Source organism: Ranitomeya imitator, chromosome 6, assembly GCF_032444005.1.
Source record: "Ranitomeya imitator isolate aRanImi1 chromosome 6, aRanImi1.pri, whole genome shotgun sequence".
NCBI classification, from domain to species: domain Eukaryota; kingdom Metazoa; phylum Chordata; class Amphibia; order Anura; family Dendrobatidae; genus Ranitomeya; species Ranitomeya imitator.
In genome coordinates, this window is record NC_091287.1 from 60,209,305 (window position 1) to 60,230,644 (window position 21,340).

At 45.1% G+C, this 21,340-nt stretch overlaps 1 protein-coding gene across 2 annotated transcripts; it reads left to right on the forward strand.

The window, feature by feature from the left end:
- The first annotated feature begins 4,057 nt into the window (after window positions 1–4,057).
- On the forward strand, window positions 4,058–19,948 carry IDI1 (isopentenyl-diphosphate delta isomerase 1). 2 transcript variants are annotated; one of them, XM_069729701.1, is made up of 5 exons: window positions 4,058–4,436; window positions 5,527–5,690; window positions 8,464–8,556; window positions 8,755–8,885; window positions 18,979–19,948. In XM_069729701.1, the coding sequence occupies exons 1-5, from the start codon at window positions 4,327–4,329 to the stop codon at window positions 19,294–19,296; spliced, it is 816 nt and encodes a 271-aa protein (XP_069585802.1). In that variant the 5' UTR covers window positions 4,058–4,326; the 3' UTR covers window positions 19,297–19,948. The 2 variants fall into 2 exon arrangements, with proteins under 2 accessions (XP_069585802.1, XP_069585803.1); XM_069729702.1 differs by having other exon boundaries at window positions 4,091–4,436; window positions 5,530–5,690.
- Window positions 19,949–21,340: the final 1,392 nt, after the last annotated feature.

A 21,340-nucleotide genomic window follows, 5' to 3' on the forward strand; every position in this document is an offset into this window, starting at 1 on the left:
ATCAATGGCCAGAGAAATTGCCTGACTTGGTGGATCTGTATAATCATGTCCCGGTGAGCTCCACCAACTGCACCCCAGCTTATCTTATGCGTGCAAGACCCGGCCAATTACCAATCGATCTAGAAATGGGAATTCTGAAACCAGACGCAGAAGTTCAAGACTCCAATTGGGATATCATACGGCAAAAGCAGTATCGCCAAGTGCAAGAGAGTGTGGAAAGAAGCCTTCAGCAAACTAGAGAAAGACAAGAGCGAACTTTCAACCAGAATGCTCTAGCGACCCCATTAAGACCGGGTGACCAAGTGCTCAAGAGAAATCGTCAAACCAATAAACTGGACAATCAGTGGGAAGCCGTACCCTACACAGTTTTACCAACAAGAGTGGATAATCCTAAAATGTGTCTCATTAGCAAAAACGGAGGCTTAACATCTGTACTAGTGTCAAGAGACAATCTTAAATTATGCCCGGAAGCATTGAAAGAGCCAGACGTTGTCCAGCCAGAACCAGAAGTTATTCAACCCATACAGGTTCAACCAGTAAAGGAAAAAGAAGAGGAAGTGTATCACACCTGTATAGGAGACTTTCCCAAAACCCTACTAACATACCATGGTGCAGTAGTGGTTCCCATGGTGGCCTTTTATCCAACACCGAACCCAATACCAGAAGTCCCAAGACAGGAAGAGGCTGACCCCGTACTACAGGAGGTTCCAGGCCAGGAAGAACAGATTCCTGAAAAGAGTAATCCCATTCACGGTGGACTTGCCAACTCCATAGTTATGGAATTATCTTTAGCAGAGCGGGCAGATACTACATCCGCAGTAGACAGTAGTACACCACATGAAGAGATACCGTTATTACGTAGATCACAGCGTAGTACCCAGGGTCAATTACCGGCCAGGTATGCAGATTACCAACTATAAAGCTCATAATGTGAATTGTATATATGTTATGCCGTATATAGTTAAACAGAAAATGTAGTATAGTCATTGTTATCAGTCTGCAACGTTTAAGCCCAGTACCTACAGAGACTTGTCTGTATGAACTTCTTGCATATTCTTGAACTTGTTATCAGCCCGGAGGCACTAAATCAAAGCTCCGGAAAGACTGCTTTTTGAACTTTGCTTTTTGCTCTTTTTGAACTTTCTTTAGGCTTTATATTGAGTACCTTCAAGGGTAGAACTGTATTAATGGACGCTATTTGAAGTGACTTTTTACAGAACTCTATTTTTGTTTCCTTGAGTGGTTTTTGTAACTTTTCATTTTTAAGACTCTGTACATATTAATTGTTATTTCAAAATGTTATCGTCCCACAGTCCCGGAGTACTGTTCTTAACTAAGGGGGAATGTGGCACCCCTAGGGGTATTTGCCACAAAAATAGTTACTGACACTAAACACAAATACTAAAATAGCAAAACTGCACTACCACCTCCGGCCAGAAGGGGGAGCTCCAGAGACTCCCTTTAATCCATTCTGGTCTGAGAGAAGAAATGGCAGTTGGGCTAAGGAGCTGATAGTGAGAGGTCATATAGCTGAATTTCTAACAGCCCTATGACGGTTTCCAGGCCCAAATCACCGGCCTGAGGAGAAGAGGGACAGAGAAAAGGGACATTGTGAGAACCGGGTAGCATTAATCACTACCCAGAACAGGCGCAAAGACGGATACCGGATCCGTGGCTGTATTCATTATATATAATACAGCAACCGGAAAAACGTGAGGTGATATCAGCTTCACTAGGGCCGGACGCAGCAACAGCCACAGAGTTCAGCGGTACTCCCGGAGGGGGTAAGCCGATAAAAGGACTCGGGTTGCCCGTCGAACAAGGACCCGGAGGGGACAGATTGGGCCGGCAGCCAGTTCACATACAGCAGCAGGGCCACACAGATATTGCGTACAATAAGAGGCGAAGACCCCGGCAGGGTCAAAGTAACTCAGAGTTCCCATACAGACTCCGGTGACAGGACTGGTTGTAAATCCCTTTATGTTAAAGTAAACTGGTTAAACGTTTCAGTGCCTCAGTCTTTCATTTGGACAATAGCCAATATCCAGGATCGGGATCATCGCCGCTGGGAGAACCTGCTGCTGATCAAGTAAGTGCCTGCTCCCTCACGATACCCCTTACACTGTGCATTGCCTGAGGCCACAGCACCGGGTCAAGCCACCCGTGACATCCCCCTTAAGAGACAGACCCCATTGGTCCGGTGCTGGGTATCCCGGTCTCCTGGGCGTCACAAAGGCAATACCACTGTGGTACCTGAACACCTGGGGTGCCACATTAGCAATGCTGTCACTATATCAGTGGTCATAACGATGGATATCTAATGCCTGTACATGGGGAAAGATACATAGTGAACCAGAAGAACTATACTACATTTCTAATTGGAGGTATTTGCTAATATTATTATTATTACACCTACTAAATATTAGGATAGGATCTTGGAGATGGGAATAGCCCTTTAAGTAAACTTGTTTATTATAAAACAAGTTTGACGTCCCCTAATGTCTGTGCGTCGTGTGTTAAATTGAAGAACTGCAGACAGCTGAGGCCTGCGACCTGCGTGTTACGCACCACGCGCATAGCACAGGAGAATTGGGACACCATTTATTTGTAGAGTACCAGGGTGTGGGAACTCAGCAGCCCCCTCACCCATGACTATCGCCCCCTGTGCACCTTACAGAATGAATGGAGGTGCGCATGCTCACTGTTCTCAGGATCGTAGCAGTCCCCAATGGTCTGATCCATGTGATCAGGAAGTTATGCCTTAAAGAAGGCATAGCTTACATACTTGGCACCACCCCTTGAACACATTTTGGCATGCTTATTCATGGTCATAAGGTTTTTGTAGATAAACATTGAAGCTTGCATGGCTAATCAGGAGTGCTGCGAAACCCTTGCATATATTAGTGCAGCTGCTGGTGCAGTATATAGCTACCTTTACATCAGCCACATTAATTGTCTCTATATGAAAGTATTTTTTGAGAAATGTATGGCCCAGTTTTTGAATATTATAATGGTGATATTTTAATTATATACAGATTATATTTATTACTAATTCCGATTATATAGACTTGGCAAACTTTTCATATGTTATTTGATATGTATCAATGCACAGTAAATATTAGCTTGATCCAGGCTTCTAAGGACAGGGGTTGGGGGTTGTAGTGCGGCGGTGTTCACACTGTGCGATAATAAGGCAGTGACCCAGTAAAAGTTCAACACAAATGTCTTTATTGTCCAAGACTCACAAATGGAAAACGGTATCCTCGCAGACGGGGCTTCAAAACAGTCCATATCCGAGACCTGTTGCTGCGGGCGACTGCACCGCTGTGTCACGCAGAGGGGCGCCAGGTGTTCACTTCCCGTGGCTCTGTGTTGACTTCACACACAAGCTGGATGTTGCAGAGCCACCTGCCCTGCGGTTTGCAAACCAACGCCGAGTTCAGGCCCTTTTCCTCTCTGAAGAGACGATTTGCATTTTGAAACTTCTGACATTTTTCAGCCATTACAATAATAATATAATAATAATATCCTACATAACGAAAGTCGTAAGAGCAAAACCCAAAGAAGTTAGAACAGTGGAAATGTGGGGGTTTTTCCACCATTTTACCTAATTTGGATTTTTTTCATGCTTTTCATTACAAGGCAAAATGATCGATGCCGCTCAACACTACTACTTGCCTTGAGATTTAAAAAAAAAAAAAATGCCGCGTTTAGGGAAAATTAAAAAAAATATACAATTCACGGAAAAAGTAAGAACAAATTCTCAAAGCAAAAATCGTCATTGTGCATAAGGGGTTAAGCTGAAAGCTGTGCTGTGATTGGTTGCTATGGGCAACATAGAAGACTGTACTTTTGACCGATTTGTAGTATAGGAATGCGGCACCACGTGACACTTCTTTACCCCCCCCCCCCCCCCCCGTAGCATCATTTAATGGACAAGTGTTTTATCCAATCACTGAGGACTCTCAATTCTTTTTTTCATCCAATATTTTTTCATCCAATCAGTGTGATGGTAGCGGGGGCGGTACTATGTGGGCTCTGTTGCTCCAGAGGGCGTGTCTTCCCACACGCGCGTGACGTAGGGCGGAGCAGTGGGCGGGCGTGGTCAGGTTGTTCCTGGCTTTCTGGTGGAACGTGCGGACGGAAATCCCCTCCTTGGAGCGGAGGCCGTTTGTGTTTTGCGTACACGTTAGATTAGGAGGCTCCGTGCAGCGCGGGGTGACGAGGATCAGCCGGAGCAGCGCTGCGGGCGGGAGGTGTCGTGTAATGCGCAGCGGATCGCCAGATGGTGGGACGCAGTGGTTCGGAGTCCTGATTGGCTGAGAGATGTTGTGGGCGGGGATTGTAGGCAGGGCCCGTGTCTTGGTTCTTGGCAGTGGCCGCACAAGGCTGCGGACAGTTCTGCGGCAGGACGTGAGGAGTGCGGTGTGCAGCAGGTGAGCGCCGCGCAGTGCCTCATGGGACGGGGCGGCACGGACGTGTGCTGATCGTGCGGGACCGTCCGTACGGTGTCCGTGTGTGGGGAGTGGGTCTGTACACCTGGGAGGGGATCCACTGCACCTGGTAATAGCAGCCAATCACAGCGCTGCTGTCCTCCGGGTGCTGCAGCACACTAGGAGCGGGGTGTGCAGAGGAGCCTCATCTGTTTATACATGGGAGCGCTGTTATCGGGGGGCACAGACCTGGCACTGGGTGGGCTGCCATTCACACTGGGCCGTGTCCACATGGAGATCTGGGTGACAATCCTCTGGAGATCTCCTCCTGTTTGTTTCTATGGGGAGAGTGCACTTTACTGCTCATATGAGAAGTTTTATTATAGTATTTCATGGTTTGTTTGTTTTTAAAGAAAAAGTGCATGTGATTTAATTAAAGCTGACACTAATGGAAAATGCTCCAAACTAAGCTCTGTCCAATCAGAAGGTGGCAAAAAAACCTCTTCATAGCCACTAAAGGAAAAAAAAAACTATTAAAAAAAAAACCAAAGTGTCTCCTGAAACCTTTTCTCCTTGAATATTTTTGTGAACACCTTCACAAGCTGTGTGAACTGAGTCTTAGGCCGGGGCCACATGATCCGTGTGTTCTCTATCACTGCGCGCTGAGAGAATGGGATGACAGGTGATGAGAACGTGGTCTGCCGTAGTCGCACTGCACTCAGATGACATCCGAGTGCAGTCTGCTGTGTCACACTCACCCATAGACTTGTATGTGTGCATGTGAGCCTATGACTAAGGGCGTGTATACCCCTGAAACGCGTCAGGTACGAGGCTTCACCTTTTATTGTTTTAACTAAGTTTAAAGAATCCATTTTATCCCCGGATGGTTGTGCCAGAATCGTTCCCCATTTTTCGTCTACCGACCGCTGTCTTGAGCAGTCGGAGATCTCTTCACCTGAGCTCAGCGGAGGCTGTTGGGTCAGGACACCTGCGGCCGGACTGGACATGGCTGTCCGTACTTTAACCATGAAAGTCTGATGTGTGGACCCGGCCTTATTGATGCTTCTTGCTAAACATGACCCCGCTGTTTCAGCAGCAGGACGTACGGCGCAGCCATGCCTGAGGTGGACACGGACTCTCTGGATGAGAAGCAGGTGCAGTTGCTCTCGGAGATGTGTATTCTGATCGATGAGAACGACAAGAAGATTGGAGCAGACACCAAGAAGAACTGTCACCTGAACCAAAATATCCACAAAGGTAAAGCGAGTGCTGGGAAGTTACATATAAACGAGGGTCCGCACCTGTAACCCCTCATATACAGCATTCTAAAATCCTCAACAGTCATGGGCGGAAGTGTTGGCGCCCTGGAATTTGTTCCAGAAAATGAATTATTTCTCCCCTAAAATTATTGCAGTTACATTTACATACGTTTTGTTATAAACCTTTATTTCCCCCCAAAATGGGCTGGACAAAATTGTTGGCACCCTCAAGTTGTAAACTTCTTGATTTTGTTGCATACCGTGGACAAAGGATCATCAAGATCTCTGGAGATCGCCTTGTAACCTCAAGATTGTTGATGTTCAACAATTTTGGTTCTCTAGTCCTCAGACAGTTCTCTTCCTGGTCTCCTTCCTTAGTGTTGTACACACACACTCACAGTGCTAAGATTGTGTCAACTTCTCCCCTTTTTATCTGGTTTCAGCTGTGATTTTCATGTTGCCTACTCCTGTTACTTGCCACAGGTGAGTTTGAACGAGCACCACAATCTTGAGACAAAGTGGTTTACCCAAAATTTTGGGATGATGCCAACAATTTTGTCCGGCCCATTTTTGGGGTTTTGTAGTGTTAAATTATGTAAAATTTGCCTTTTTTTTTTTTTTTTTTTTTTTAAAGAAGCTATGTAAACAAACGTGTATAAAAAAAACCAAACGTGATTGCAATAATTTTGGAGAAATACTTCATTTTATGGAACAATTTCAAGGGTGCCAATATTTTCGTCCGTGACATTTTCTCCAATGTGCCCAGCATAGACCTTTAATAATATGCAACTGTAGAACTGTGAATCCTCACAATTCCGGTCCTGGGAGCGGCCGGCACATGACTGCATGTATGTGATTTGCAGACGTGGTCACATGCTAACTAGACGTGTGCAGCCTCGCTCAGTACAAATGTATTGAGCTCTAGGCCTTGCACGTCTAGTGTGAATGTGGCCAGGAGTATGCAAATTGCAACCCAGAAGTCACATGACTGCCAGCTCCCGGAGAATCCTGACCGTGTGGAGTTTGCGCAATGTGCAACTTGTAGCTTGAGGCGGAACAACCCCTTTAAGGCTAATCTCCTGCAAACAGTATTTGGTGCATTCTTAATGCGACTTATTTTTGAAAATGCCGCTTTTTACAGGTCCAGCAGAATGAATGGAATCTGTATGAATCACATGCGGTGCGTATGTGAATTCTGCGACATCGATTCCTCGTGTGATAAATTTGCGTCGTTGTTTTTTTCTGCTTATTTTTTTAGACTAGAATGAGATGAGGAAGTTTAAAACCATGTAATCCACAAACGACTTTTATCTCATTATTCTTGCTCCTAAGTCACAGCCAGTCTGCAAGACTAAGCAGTTTTATTTAAAACATGGCAAAAACAAACTGCAGCTGGAAAAAAACACATGAATTTTTTTTTTTTTTTTTTTAAAAATACGTAACCTAATTTACCTAATAGGCGCAGATGGTAACAGCAGAGACGCAATAAATACTCAGTGTGGGAACCTAGCCTTAAAGAGACAATTTTGCTGATTGTTGTCAAGTCGTCACAATGTACATTTTTAAGGCTTTCAGCCTTAAAAACTAGAAAACTCTTCTAAAGAGATCACAAGTATGACTGATCAAACCAAGCACAATCGCTCGGTGCTCCATGATGCAGCCGATCATAAAGTGCACCTTCCCACCGGCCTGGTTCCCACTTATCTCTGCCCCTCTCTATAAGGCCCGAGCTGTCAATCAAAATAGAGGGGGTGGAGATGGTGGGAGGGTGCACTGAAGGGGCACCTGTCGCCAAGTTTGACCAGTATGAGATATGGCCTGATATACAGCTTTCGTACTGCAGTGCGCGTGCGCCGGGCTCTTTGGCCTTTCCTGCGCACTGCAAAACTCTGCTGTGTAGAGAATTACGGAGCGCGATGCCGGGGAGACTATGGATGATGTAGGGACGTGTCATCCACATGAAGGAAGCAGGGGGACGGCATCGCAAGAAGATGGGAGGCACCAGATCAAGAAGAGTGACGCCCCTCAGACCGGACCGCCCCGCAGGTGACTAGAATAAAAGTTATTTTTCTTCGTTCTCGTCAGGTTTGGGGCAGATATACAGCATTATAGAATGCTGTATATCAGGGCTGAAAGGTGGTGGCCGTATTGTACCTGGTACCCTGTAAATGTTTGGCCACCGCAGGGGTACACTGAGCACCCGTGCTTTGTTTGATCAGTCATATTGCACTGACAGTCCCTTTTTAAAAGGTTTTCTGCTTAGAACAACATCTATTCACATGCATGTTAGGTAACACTTGTGATAATGGGATCCTACGTGCCTCATATTGTGCAGATCATTCTAATTAGGCCTCGTGTGCTAACCATATATCTTCGGCGTGCTCGAAAACTATGTTCAGTCCCCGCAGCTGCATGTCTCGCAGCTGTTCGACAGCCACAACACATGGAGGATTATCTGTTTGTTAGGCAATCCTTCCATTTGTTGCAGCTGTTGAACAGCCGCTAGACATTCAGCCGTGGGGACTCGGAAGATATTATTCGAGCACGCTGACGTCACTCAGCACATGAGCAGGCTCGGATAACACATTATCTCAGCATGTTTGCTCATCACAAATAACTAAACATTATAATAGGATCATGACTGTTCCCACGTATACTTTGCATTATTTGGAAGCAGCCTATCCCCCTTGGTTCATGTGCTTTAGGACTGTAGATGCATAGTCATGTTTATTATTGATATATTATTATTCTTTTTTTTTTTTTTTCTACAGGTTTGCTGCACCGAGCCTTCAGCGTCTTCTTATTTAACACAGAAAATAAACTCTTGTTACAGCAAAGGTCGGAGGCAAAGATCACCTTCCCGGGTTTGTATTTCTATATAAAGACCAGAAGGCTGGAGATAAAATTATATTTTTTTCCTTTTAGCCAATAATAAATGGCAATGAGTTGCTGAACCTGAGACATCAGGTTGTTCTTATAGCAATCACTCAGGCATACCTACTCTTGTTGATCTGTGGGGCTCTTATTGTGGAGATCTTCTATATTCTTTTGTCTTGGCCTAGGCTGTTATACCAACACCTGCTGCAGTCACCCGCTAAATACCCCTACGGAAATTGAGGAAGAAAATTCAATAGGGGTGCGACGAGCTGCCCAGAGACGCCTGAAGGCCGAATTAGGAATTCCAATGGAGCAGGTACGGTGACCGTGTTGTAATGTACAATGTGTCATTGTGAACGTTGAATGGGCTCTATAGCACTATATATTGGCTTGTGCTCTCTTGTAGTGCTACAACATGACTGTTTGGCAGTTGAGTCAGTCATATTTTTATAGTTGATATGTTCCGTCTTTTTGAGCTTCAAAAAACGTAAAGCGGCTGAAGTAAGTGACCGATCTATTCTTCTGGCATCTTCGGTTTAAAAGCCATTCATTATGTTTGGATTAAAAAAAAATGACCAAAATAAACCGTCAAAGAAGATTCTTCAGGAAAATCACCCTTTGCATTTTTCCTGTAGCGTCTTTTGCTAGAAAAACTCACCGGCTATACCAGCGTCAACAGATATCATATGCACAAACCCTTAAGGTACCTTCACACTGAGCAACTTTAGAACGATAGCGATCCGTGACGTTGCAGCGTCCTGGATAGCGATATCGTTATGTTTGACACGCAGCAGCGATCAGGATCCTGCTGTGACATCGCTGGTCGGAGCTAGAAGGCCAGAACTTTATTTCTCAGTCGCCCATGACCGCACTACCAGAGAGAGGGAATCCGCCCTTCAGGACAGGAAACCTACAGGATAAAAAGGGCGGTACCTCTCTCCTGCGTCAGTTTGGTTTCCTGTCCTGACAGGGAACCCTCTAGGATGGTACCTGAAGATCCGGAGCCGACCAGTCGACCTATGACGGCGGGGAGGCCCCTGTCACGGCTGGCGCGGTATCCGACGTCGCCGCTGCTGGGTGTGATGGGGCTGCAGAGCGCGCGGAGGGAAGCGCGGCCGCCTCCCCAGATTGGGGTAGGGGCTTCGGGGACCCGGTGTGCCTCGGCGGCAGAGGCACTTCCTGGTTCGGAGCGGTGGCGTGGTGTGTGTAAGGACACCAAGATGGCCGCCGCACCGGATATAGAAAGCACTACTTCCGGGTCCCGGGCAGAGCGCGCATGCTCAGTGATCCAAGGGGGATCAGCGCTTTCCGGGAACGCAGCCCTGGAGGAGGGGGTGAATCGGCGCCAAAAGATATAGTATTTAGGCACCGCAGCAGCAGCAACGTCAGCGTCAGCGGCACCACCAGCGCAAGCCAGATGACCAAAAGAAAAGGTCCTCTGCAGGCACCCGCAGTACCCGCTCCAGCAGCCATTCCACGCCGCGGAGTAAAGCCAATATGCCTAACCAGTCGACACCACAGACTACGGATCTGATACAGGATCCTATACCTCCTCCAGAACCGGTACCTGTGGCTGCGCAAGATGGGTGAGTGATCTTCGTGAAAGTTCACCAAATAATTGGGGTCCCCCTTTCCGTTTGTTTTTAGGCAAGAAAAAAAACGGAGAAAACTAAGAATAGAGTCTGCCCCTTATGCAGTGAACCCCTGTTGCAAAACTGGGATAAGAAATTGTGTGGCTCCTGTATAGGACAAGTCCTTTGTGAAGAAACCCCTAGTTTCGCCTCTGAATTGCGATCTGTAATAAGATCAGAGGTGGAAACAGCATTTAAATCTCTTAAAGGGGAAGGGGTCAAGGAAAAAACACCTGTGCCCTATTCTCACTCTGATTCTTCTAGCCCTGAGGGGGACGCTTCAGACAGACAGGGTTCCTCCTCCTCCTCGGATTCTGAGAGCGGAGGCCGCCACTGCTTCCCATTAGACGAAGTAGATGCCCTTGTAAAGGCCGTAAGATCAACCATGGGGGTTGTAGATCCACGTCCTGACAAAACAGTACAGGACATTATGTTTGGGGGCCTAGGACAGAAAAGGCGCAGAGTCTTTCCACTTAACGAGAATATTCAAGCATTAATTAAGAAAGAGTGGGAGAAACCAGAAAGGAAAAATTCATCCGTCCCCTCCCTTAAAAGAAAATATCCCTTCGAGGAAGAGGCTTCTACGTCATGGGACAAGGCACCAAAACTCGACGTAGCAGTAGCCAAAGCGTCAAAAAAATTCGCATTGCCCTTTGAGGACATGGGAACTCTGAAGGATCCCCTCGATAAAAGAGCTGATACTTTCCTTAAAGGGGCCTGGGAATCGGCAGGGGGGTGTCTAAGACCTGCAATAGCAGCCGCATGTACTTCCAGATCTTTAATGATTTGGATAGATAACTTGGAAAAGCAACTAAAAGACGCCGTATCTAGACATAAAATGATTGAATCAATTCCCATGATTAGAGGGGCGGCAGCCTTTTTGGCAGATTCATCAGCCGATTCAATCAAGCTTACTTCAAAATCGGCAGCCCTGTCCAATGCAGCTCGTAGGACGCTGTGGTTAAAAAGCTGGCCGGGCGACCTACAGACCAAACAAAAACTCTGTTCAATTCCATGTGAAGGGAAATTCTTATTTGGGGAAACTCTAGATGACATTTTACAAAAAGCGGGGGATAAGAAAAAGGGGTTCCCTAACTTAGCCGCACCATTTGTTAGACGACCCTTTCGGAGTAGGAAGTTTTTTCGGAGACGTCCCCCAAGAGAACAGAACAGATGGGATGATGGGAGAAGGAAGGATAGGGGCTTCCTCTTCGGTAATTCTCCAAGAGATAAAAAAAACCCCTAAGTGACACCTTCCCCAGGGTGGGAGGGAGATTGTCTCAATACCTTCCGGCCTGGGAAAAAATTTCAACCAATTCTTGGATTTTAGATCTGATAAAGATGGGACTTCAAATAAACTTTACCTCCCTTCCTCCCCAAAACTATGTGGTCACCCCACTAAAACCCTCACCTCAGCAACAACAGGCCTTGGAACAAGAAATTTCAAAGCTCATAATGAAAGATGTGATCCAAGAAGTTCCCCTACTGGAAAGAGGCAAAGGTTCTTTTCCCCACTATTTCTGGTCCCAAAACCGGATGGTTCTTTCCGCACAATAATCAATTTACGGAAACTAAACAGTTATGTAAAAAATCAATCCTTCAAAATGGAATCAATAAAATCAACAATAAAAAACCTGTTTCCGAATTGCTTCATGATAGTGTTGGATCTCAGCGACGCGTACTATCATGTCCCCATCCACAAAAATGCCCAGAAATACCTCAGACTAGCGGTAGTCATGGGAGGAGAAATAAAACAATACCAGTACAAGGCCCTTCCATTTGGCATCTCGGTAGCGCCTCGTATATTTACCAAATTGGTAGCGGAAATGATGGCCCACATAAGAGAAAAAGACATTCTAATAATACCGTATCTGGACGACTTCCTGATTGTCAGCAACTCATCCCAACATTGTCGCCAACAATGCGACAGAGTGATAAAAATCCTAACAGAGTTAGGTTGGCTCCTAAATCTCCAAAAGTCAAAACTAGAACCGACCAGGGTTCAAGAGTTTTTAGGCCTCACTTTGGACTCGATAACACAGGAATGTCGTCTTCCAGACCAGAAAAAACAGAAAATATCAAATCTTGTGTCCAGAGCTCGTTCAAACCCTCATATGACCCTGAGAGGGGCGATGTCACTGCTGGGGTCCCTTTCTGCTTGTCTCCCGGCAATACAGTGGGCACAAATTCACACGAGGGATCTCCAGTGGGATATTCTGAGGAATCAGGTTACACTGGGGGGACACCTAGAAGGAAACATGTCTCTAAATTCAAACACTATTCGTTCCCTAGCCTGGTGGTTAGATCCCAACAACCTATCAAAAGGGGTTCCGTGGGTAATAGACACATCTCGGATAGTTACCACGGATGCCAGTCCCACGGGGTGGGGAGCTCACCTGGACGACAGTATCACTCAGGGGGTCTGGACAGATCAAGAATACGAGGTATCTTCAAATCAAAAAGAACTTTGGGCAGTGAGTCACGCTCTATCATATTTTCTTCCCAGCCTACAGGGGCATCATGTCCGGGTTTTTTCGGACAATCAGGTAGTGGTAGCCTACCTGAACCATCAGGGGGGAACCAGATCCCAAGCCCTAATGAAGGCCACTTCCCAGATCTTCACATTAGCAGAAGTCAACTTCCTATCCCTCTCTGCGCTACATATAAAGGGGGTAGAGAACCAAAAAGCAGACTTCTTAAGCCGTACCCGGTTAAAACAGGGGGAATGGGCACTAAACCAAAGCATCTTCGATCGGATCACCAAAATCTGGGGGGTTCCTGTAATAGATCTCTTTGCCAGTGCAGAAAACAGGAAAGTAAGGGAATTTTGTTCTCTGAGCCCCAGGGGGGGGTCCTCGGGCTCTGGATGCATTTACGATTCCATGGTCTCAGGGTCTAGCGTACGCGTTTCCTCCTCACATTCTTATTCCGGCTGTTCTGCGGAAAATCAGGCAGGACAGGGCGAGAATCATCCTAATAGCCCCCTTCTGGCCCAAAAGGGCCTGGTTTTCCTATCGGTCTCCGATCCCTGGGTTCTCCCGGATCTTCCGGATCTCTTATACCAGGGACCGGTGTTCCACCCTCAGACAGCAAACCTCCACTTGACAGCGTGGAACTTGAAAGGTCACTACTAAGGGCAAGGGGCTTTTCAGATAATTTAGTGTCTACACTATTAAAAAGTAGAAAATCAGTAACAACTAAAATCTACGGTAAGACCTGGAAAAAGTTTTTGTCCACCTCTGGGGTAAAATTACAAGATGGGGTCCAAGTGGTCAAAATATTAGAATTTCTGCAAAAAGGCTTAGATATGGGCCTCTCGGTGAGCACCTTAAAAGTGCAAATAGCGGCCTTAGGTGCATTATACAGTGAGAGTATTGCCTCTAACCCATGGGTAACAAGGTTTATTAAAGCTGCGATACGGTCTAAACCTTTAAAAATCAGAAGCCTTCCGACCTGGGACTTAGGACTAAATTTATCAGCTCTGACAGAACCTCCATTCGAGCCCATAGATTCATTACCATTTAAAATCTTATCCTTCAAAACGGCCCTTCTCACAGCTTTGACATCTGCCCGTAGAATTAGTGACCTCCAAGCTCTATCTGCGAACCCTCCATTCACACAAATCATGGATGATAGGGTAATACTAAAAACAGATCCCTCTTATCTACCCAAGGTTGCTTCCAATTTCCACAGGTCCCAAGAAATAATCCTTCCCTCCTTTTGTCCAAACCCTAAAAATAAAAAAGAGGAAAAGTTCCACACTCTAGATGTGAGAAGGTGTTTAATACACTACTTAGAATCCTCCCGACAGTATAGGAAGGAAGGGTCTCTCTTTATCTGTTTTCAGGGACCTAGGAAAGGACTCAAAGCCTCCAAAAGCACTATAGCTCGCTGGGTAACTGATGCGATAGCCTTGGCATACTCGTCCACGGGAAACGCAGTTCCTGAGGGGCTCAAGGCGCATTCTACAAGAGCCATGGCGACCTCCTGGGCCGAAAGGTCGGAGGTACCAATAGACAAAATCTGCAAGGCGGCCACCTGGTCATCACCTTCAACCTTCTTTAGGCACTACCGCTTAGACCTGGCCTCTTCGTCTGACTTAACCTTTGGAAGAAGGGTCTTGCAGGCTGTGGTCCCTCCCTAAAGCAATGATCTCTGTAATTCTCTCTGGTAGTGCCGTCATGGGCGACTGAGAATACGGTAGTTACTTACCGATAACGGTATTTCTCAGAGCCCATGACAGCACCTGCTTATTCCCACCCTTTCACGTGTGCGGTGAGCACCTTATTATATGAAATGTGTGTTTCTAATATTAGGCACGGTGTAGACTCGAACAAAGACGACCCAGGAAAACATACTCAGAAGGGAGGTAAGAACATTTCTAAAACAATCCACAGTGAGGAGATTGGAACAAAACAAAATCCTCTAAACTGCATGCTCGCAAACGCCAGAAGCCTGACAAACAAGATGGAAGAACTAGAAGCAGAAATATCTACAGGTAACTTTGACATAGTGGGAATAACCGAGACATGGTTAGATGAAAGCTATGACTGGGCAGTTAACTTACAGGGTTACAGTCTGTTTAGAAAGGATCGTAAAAATCGGAGCGGAGGAGGGGTTTGTCTCTATGTAAAGTCTTGTCTAAAGTCCACTTTAAGGGAGGATATTAGCGAAGGGAATGAGGATGTCGAGTCCATATGGGTTGAAATTCATGGAGGGAAAAATGGTAACAAAATTCTCATTGGGGTCTGTTACAAACCCCCAAATATAACAGAAAGCATGGAAAGTCTACTTCTAAAGCAGATAGATGAAGCTGCAACCCATAATGAGGTCCTGGTTATGGGGGACTTTAACTACCCGGATATTAACTGGGAAACAGAAACCTGTGAAACCCATAAAGGCAACAGGTTTCTGCTAATAACCAAGAAAAATTATCTTTCACAATTGGTGCAGAATCCAACCAGAGGAGCAGCACTTTTAGACCTAATACTATCTAATAGACCTGACAGAATAACAAATCTGCAGGTGGTCGGGCATCTAGGAAATAGCGACCACAATATTGTGCAGTTTCACCTGTCTTTCACTAGGGGGACTTGTCAGGGAGTCACAAAAACATTGAACTTTAGGAAGGCAAAGTTTGAACAGCTTAGAGATGCCCGTAATCTGGTAGACTGGGACAATATCCTCAGAAATGAGAATACAGATAATAAATGGGAAATGTTTAAGAACATCCTAAATAGGCAGTGTAAGCGGTTTATACCTTGTGGGAATAAAAGGACTAGAAATAGGAAAAACCCAATGTGGCTAAACAAAGAAGTAAGACAGGCAATTAACAGTAAAAAGAAAGCATTTGCACTACTAAAGCAGGATGGCACCATTGAAGCTCTAAAAAACTATAGGGAGAAAAATACTTTATCTAAAAAACTAATTAAAGCTGCCAAAAAGGAAACAGAGAAGCACATTGCTAAGGAGAGTAAAACTAATCCCAAACTGTTCTTCAACTATATCAATAGTAAAAGAATAAAAACTGAAAATGTAGGCCCCTTAAAAAATAATGAGGAAAGAATGGTTGTAGATGACGAGGAAAAAGCTAACATATTAAACACCTTCTTCTCCACGGTATTCACGGTGGAAAATGAAATGCTAGGTGAAATCCCAAGAAACAATGAAAACCCTATATTAAGGGTCACCAATCTAACCCAAGAAGAGGTGCGAAACCGGCTAAATAAGATTAAAATAGATAAATCTCCGGGTCCGGATGGCATACACCCACGAGTACTAAGAGAACTAAGTAATGTAATAGATAAACCATTATTTCTTATTTTTAGTGACTCTATAGCGACAGGGTCTGTTCCGCAGGACTGGCGCATAGCAAATGTGGTGCCAATATTCAAAAAGGGCTCTAAAAGTGAACCTGGAAATTATAGGCCAGTAAGTCTAACCTCTATTGTTGGTAAAATATTTGAAGGGTTTCTGAGGGATGTTATTCTGGATTATCTCAATGAGAATAACTGTTTAACTCCATATCAGCATGGGTTTATGAGAAATCGCTCCTGTCAAACCAATCTAATCAGTTTTTATGAAGAGGTAAGCTATAGACTGGACCACGGTGAGTCATTGGACGTGGTATATCTCGATTTTTCCAAAGCGTTTGATACCGTGCCGCACAAGAGGTTGGTACACAAAATGAGAATGCTTGGTCTGGGGGAAAATGTGTGTAAATGGGTTAGTAACTGGCTTAGTGATAGAAAGCAGAGGGTGGTTATAAATGGTATAGTCTCTAACTGGGTCGCTGTGACCAGTGGGGTACCGCAGGGGTCAGTATTGGGACCTGTTCTCTTCAACATATTCATTAATGATCTGGTAGAAGGTTTACACAGTAAAATATCGATATTTGCAGATGATACAAAACTATGTAAAGCAGTTAATACAAGAGAAGATAGTATTCTGCTACAGATGGATCTGGATAAGTTGGAAACTTGGGCTGAAAGGTGGCAGATGAGGTTTAACAATGATAAATGTAAGGTTATACACATGGGAAGAGGGAATCAATATCACCATTACACACTGAACGGGAAACCACTGGGTAAATCTGACAGGGAGAAGGACTTGGGGATCCTAGTTAATGATAAACTTACCTGGAGCAGCCAGTGCCAGGCAGCAGCTGCCAAGGCAAACAGGATCATGGGGTGCATTAAAAGAGGTCTGGATACACATGATGAGAGCATTATACTGCCTCTGTACAAATCCCTAGTTAGACCGCACATGGAGTACTGTGTCCAGTTTTGGGCACCGGTGCTCAGGAAGGATATAATGGAACTAGAGAGAGTACAAAGGAGGGCAACAAAATTAATAAAGGGGATGGGAGAACTACAATACCCAGATAGGTTAGCGAAATTAGGATTATTTAGTCTAGAAAAAAGACGACTGAGGGGCGATCTAATAACCATGTATAAGTATATAAGGGGACAATACAAATATCTCGCTGAGGATCTGTTTATACCAAGGAAGGTGATGGGCACAAGGGGGCATTCTTTGCGTCTGGAGGAGAGAAGGTTTTTCCACCAACATAGAAGAGGATTCTTTACTGTTAGGGCAGTGAGAATCTGGAATTGCTTGCCTGAGGAGGTGGTGATGGCGAACTCAGTCGAGGGGTTCAAGAGAGGCCTGGATGTCTTCCTGGAGCAGAACAATATTGTATCATACAATTATTAGGTTCTGTAGAAGGACGTAGATCTGGGTATTTATTATGATGGAATATAGGCTGAACTGGATGGACAAATGTCTTTTTTCGGCCTTACTAACTATGTTACTATGTAATCCTGATAAGTATTTTGTTAAAATTGTATATTTTCCTGTTGTCACTAACCTGGAGGACCTCTGATGCTATGTAAACCAAACTGACGCAGGAGAGAGGTACCGCCCTTTTTATCCTGTAGGTTTCCTGTCCTGAAGGGCGGATTCCCTCTCTCTGGTAGTGCTGTCATGGGCTCTGAGAAATACCGTTATCGGTAAGTAACTACCGTATTCGTCGCTGGATCACCCGCCGTCATCGCTGGATCGGCGTGTGTGACGCCGATCCAGCGATGTCTTCACTGGTAACCAGGGTAAACATCGGGTTACTAAGCGCAGGGCCGCGCTTAGTAACCCGATATTTACCCTGGTTACCATTGTAAATGTAAAAAAAAAACAAAAAAACACTACATACTCACATTCCGGTGTCTGTCGCGTCCCCCGGCGTCAGCTTCCCTGCACTGTCAGCGCCGGCCAGCCGTAAAGCAGAGCACAGCGGTGACGTCACCGCTCTGCTTTATGGCCGGCACTTACACAGTGCAGGGAAGCTGACGCCGGGGGACGCGACAGACACCGGAATATAAGTATGTAGTGTCTTTTTGGTTTTTTTTTTACATTTACGATGGTAACCAGGGTAAACATCGGGTTACTAAGCGTGGCCCTGCGCTTAGTAACCCGATGTTTACCCTGGTTACTCGGGGACTTCGGCATCGTTGGTTGCTGGAGAGCTGTCTGTGTGACAGCTCTCCAGCGACCAAACAGCGATCGGCATCGTTGTCTATATCGCTGCAGCGTCGCTTAATGTGACGGTACCTTTAGTCAGAATTCTCATGATTTCCCAGTAAACAGTTTAAGGGTGACCACGTCCTGGCCACGTGTCTGTGTTGTGCATATTCATCAGCGATCGCCTCCACCTGTGCTTGCCCCTTCCTGCCCACAGATGTAGACTGCTTTTCAGTTTTTACATTTATGGCACTCACCATGGTTTTCTCTGGAGCTTCTGTTGAGTTTCCTTTTGAGTGCACTGATTTCTTACAGAAAGAGATGGAGCAAGGAGAAGACATTATGAGTGACAATGTAACTGCTACCTAGACTTGAGCAAAAAGATTAGCAGGACCCTGGACCAGTGGCCACGCCGGTAGTCACCAGACCAGAGCGCTGTGGACTTCCTTCTATTTGCGGCATCTCCGACTTCTCTTCTTATGTTGTGGACCCACGCATGGCTTTGCAGGGGTCTAATATTATAAGAAATGCCGGGGATCCTTCAGCTATCAAATTCTTAGTGCTCTGCGAAAGCGGTCACAGACAACCAAGGTCCTACAAACCTTTTTCTTCTACTCCGTGCAGCAATGGGTGACCCTAGTCGTGGGATTTATGATTACTTATGTCTATGGACAACCCCTTTTAGCTCTGTAGTCATTATATTTTCCAGTTGACTTGATTGTTGGTTGCACATTGATGGTGATTTACCTTATTTACTTGCAGGTAAAACCCGATGAACTTCGGTATCTAACCAGGATTCACTACAAAGCTCAGTCAGATGGCATCTGGGGAGAACATGAGATCGATTACATCCTGTTCATACAGAAGGAAGTCAAAGTCGATCCTGATCCCAATGAAATCCAAAGCCATTGCTACGTGTCAAAAGAAGAGTTGACCCAGTTATTAAAGAGGGCCAAGCGGGGCGAGGTGAAGATCACCCCTTGGTTCCAGCTCATCGCAGACACTTTTCTATATAAATGGTGGGACAACCTGGAGAATCTAAAATCGTTTGAGGATCATGATAAAATCCATAGAATGTGAACGGAACAAGGATGAAACTAATCGTGTGACGGTCCATGTGATGGGTGCGGTGCCGACGGTGCTGTGGTTTATTAATTATGCACATGGAGGTGACTACTGAAATTCAGTGCAAAATAGAAAGGGAAAAAATAGCTTCTGATTTGCTGTCCATCTAGCTAAACAAACACTAGCGGAAGTAAAATAACTTTCATTTTCTGGAATTGAACCATTATTTTAGAAATTAATAATAAATTAAAAGCAAAATACACACAGTGTTCAAGACATGGAAATGTCTACTGATTATGGCCATGTTCACACGTTCAATATTTGGGTAGTAATTTACATCAGTATTTGTCAGGCCAAAAGCGCTATAAATATAATAGAAACAAGTACACTACTTCTGCATTTCTCACCCTCTTCAGGTTTTTGCTTAAAAATACTGACAAAATGGTTCACACTCCAGTGCGGAGTACCTTTTTTCTCTGCCTTAATTTTGTTAGAAGAGCATAAAAACAGAACACTCTCATCTCAAGCTGGCTCAGAATGATGCCGGATAGACACCACTAACTATAATGGAGGGCGTTTTTTCCCCCCTTTGGGTAAATATGATGGTACGTAAATCAAAGCCGCTTAGTCATGATTGTAGTCTTAAAATAAAGTTGACCGAAACGTGGATTGGACAATGATCTGATGTGTAGAGAGGGTGGGGGGCTCGACTGTCAGGGAAGAGAAGGCCTGAGGTATTCTTTGGCTTTCAGGGATGATAAGTTTGTGACGTCACCGCTCTGCTTTCCGGCCGCTGTGCTCACAGCCAGTGCAGAGAAGCAGAGCGCCGGGGACAGACAGCGAAGGTAAGTATGAAGTGTTTGTTTTTTTTACTTTTAGGATGGTAACCAGGGTAAACATCGGGTTACTAAGCGCGGCCCTGCGCTTAGTAACCCGATGTTTACCCTGGTTACCGGCATCGTTGGTCGCTGGAGAGCGGTCTGTGTGACAGCTCTCCAGCGACCAAACGGCGACGCTGCAGCGATCTGGATCGCTGCAGCGTCGTTTAGTGTGAAGTTACCTTTACTCTACATGACTGGGGAAAGTGTGACTCACCTAATGGATGGTCTGAGAAAAGGCTGTTACACGTAAGGACAAGAAGTCAATTTTATTTGTGCCATTGTGGGGCAAAGGACATTTCAAAGCTGTCCTTAGGGGTCAGGCAATAATGGATGTGGTGGTTTATCTATTGAGCTAATGTCTACAGGAATCTACGTTTTAAGGAAGCATCAGCAGGGAAAGCCTTGTAAAATGTGTCAGATGTGTGAAGCAATGACTCAGGGTATGTGCACACGTTCAGGTTTTTTCGCGATAAAACCGCATTAGAAACCGCAGACATATGCATTCTATCATTTAGAATGCATTCTGCAATTTTTGTGCACATGATGCGTTTTTTTCCGCGAAAAAAAAAAGCATCGCGGTAAAAAAAAAGCAGCATGTTCATTAATTTTGCGGATTTTCTGCGTTTTTCCCGCTATTCTAGGCATTTGGGAAAAAACACAAAAAAAAACCCATACGGATTTCTGGCAGAAATTTCCGGTTTTTGTCAGGAAAATTTCTGTAAGAAATCCTGAAGTGTGCACATACCCTCAGGGTATGTGCACACGTCCGGATTTTTAGCGGTTTTTTTTGCGGAATTTCGCCATAAAAACGCTTTAAATCCGGTAAAAAAAGACGCTAACATTATGCATCCTATCTTTTAGAATGCATTCCGCATTTTTTGTGCATATGTTAGCGTTTTTTTCCACAAAAAGAACGCATACCGCAAAAAATCCGGACATGCTCTATCTTTTTCAAGATTTTCTGCGGATTTCCTATCAAAAAGGAAATTCCGGAAAAAAAAAAAACGCAAAAAATCCGTGCAAATTCCGCGAGAAATCCGTGCAAAAAAAGCACGCGGATTTCTGGCAGAATTCTCAGGATTTTGTCAGGAAAAAATCCTGACGTGTGCACATACCCTCAATGTCCACTTTACATGCTCAGAGAGCTGAGGCCTTGTATTGAAAAACATATGATGGAT

Coding starts and splice junctions, on each gene's coding strand:
- IDI1 (XM_069729701.1), top strand. CDS start 4,327: ATGTTGTGGGCGGGGATTGTAGGCAGGGCCCGTGTCTTGGTTCTTGGC. Junction 8,557..8,754: donor GGCAAAGATCACCTTCCCGG/GTTTGTATTTCT, acceptor GTCTTGGCCTAG/GCTGTTATACCAACACCTGC. Junction 8,886..18,978: donor TAGGAATTCCAATGGAGCAG/GTACGGTGACCG, acceptor ATTTACTTGCAG/GTAAAACCCGATGAACTTCG.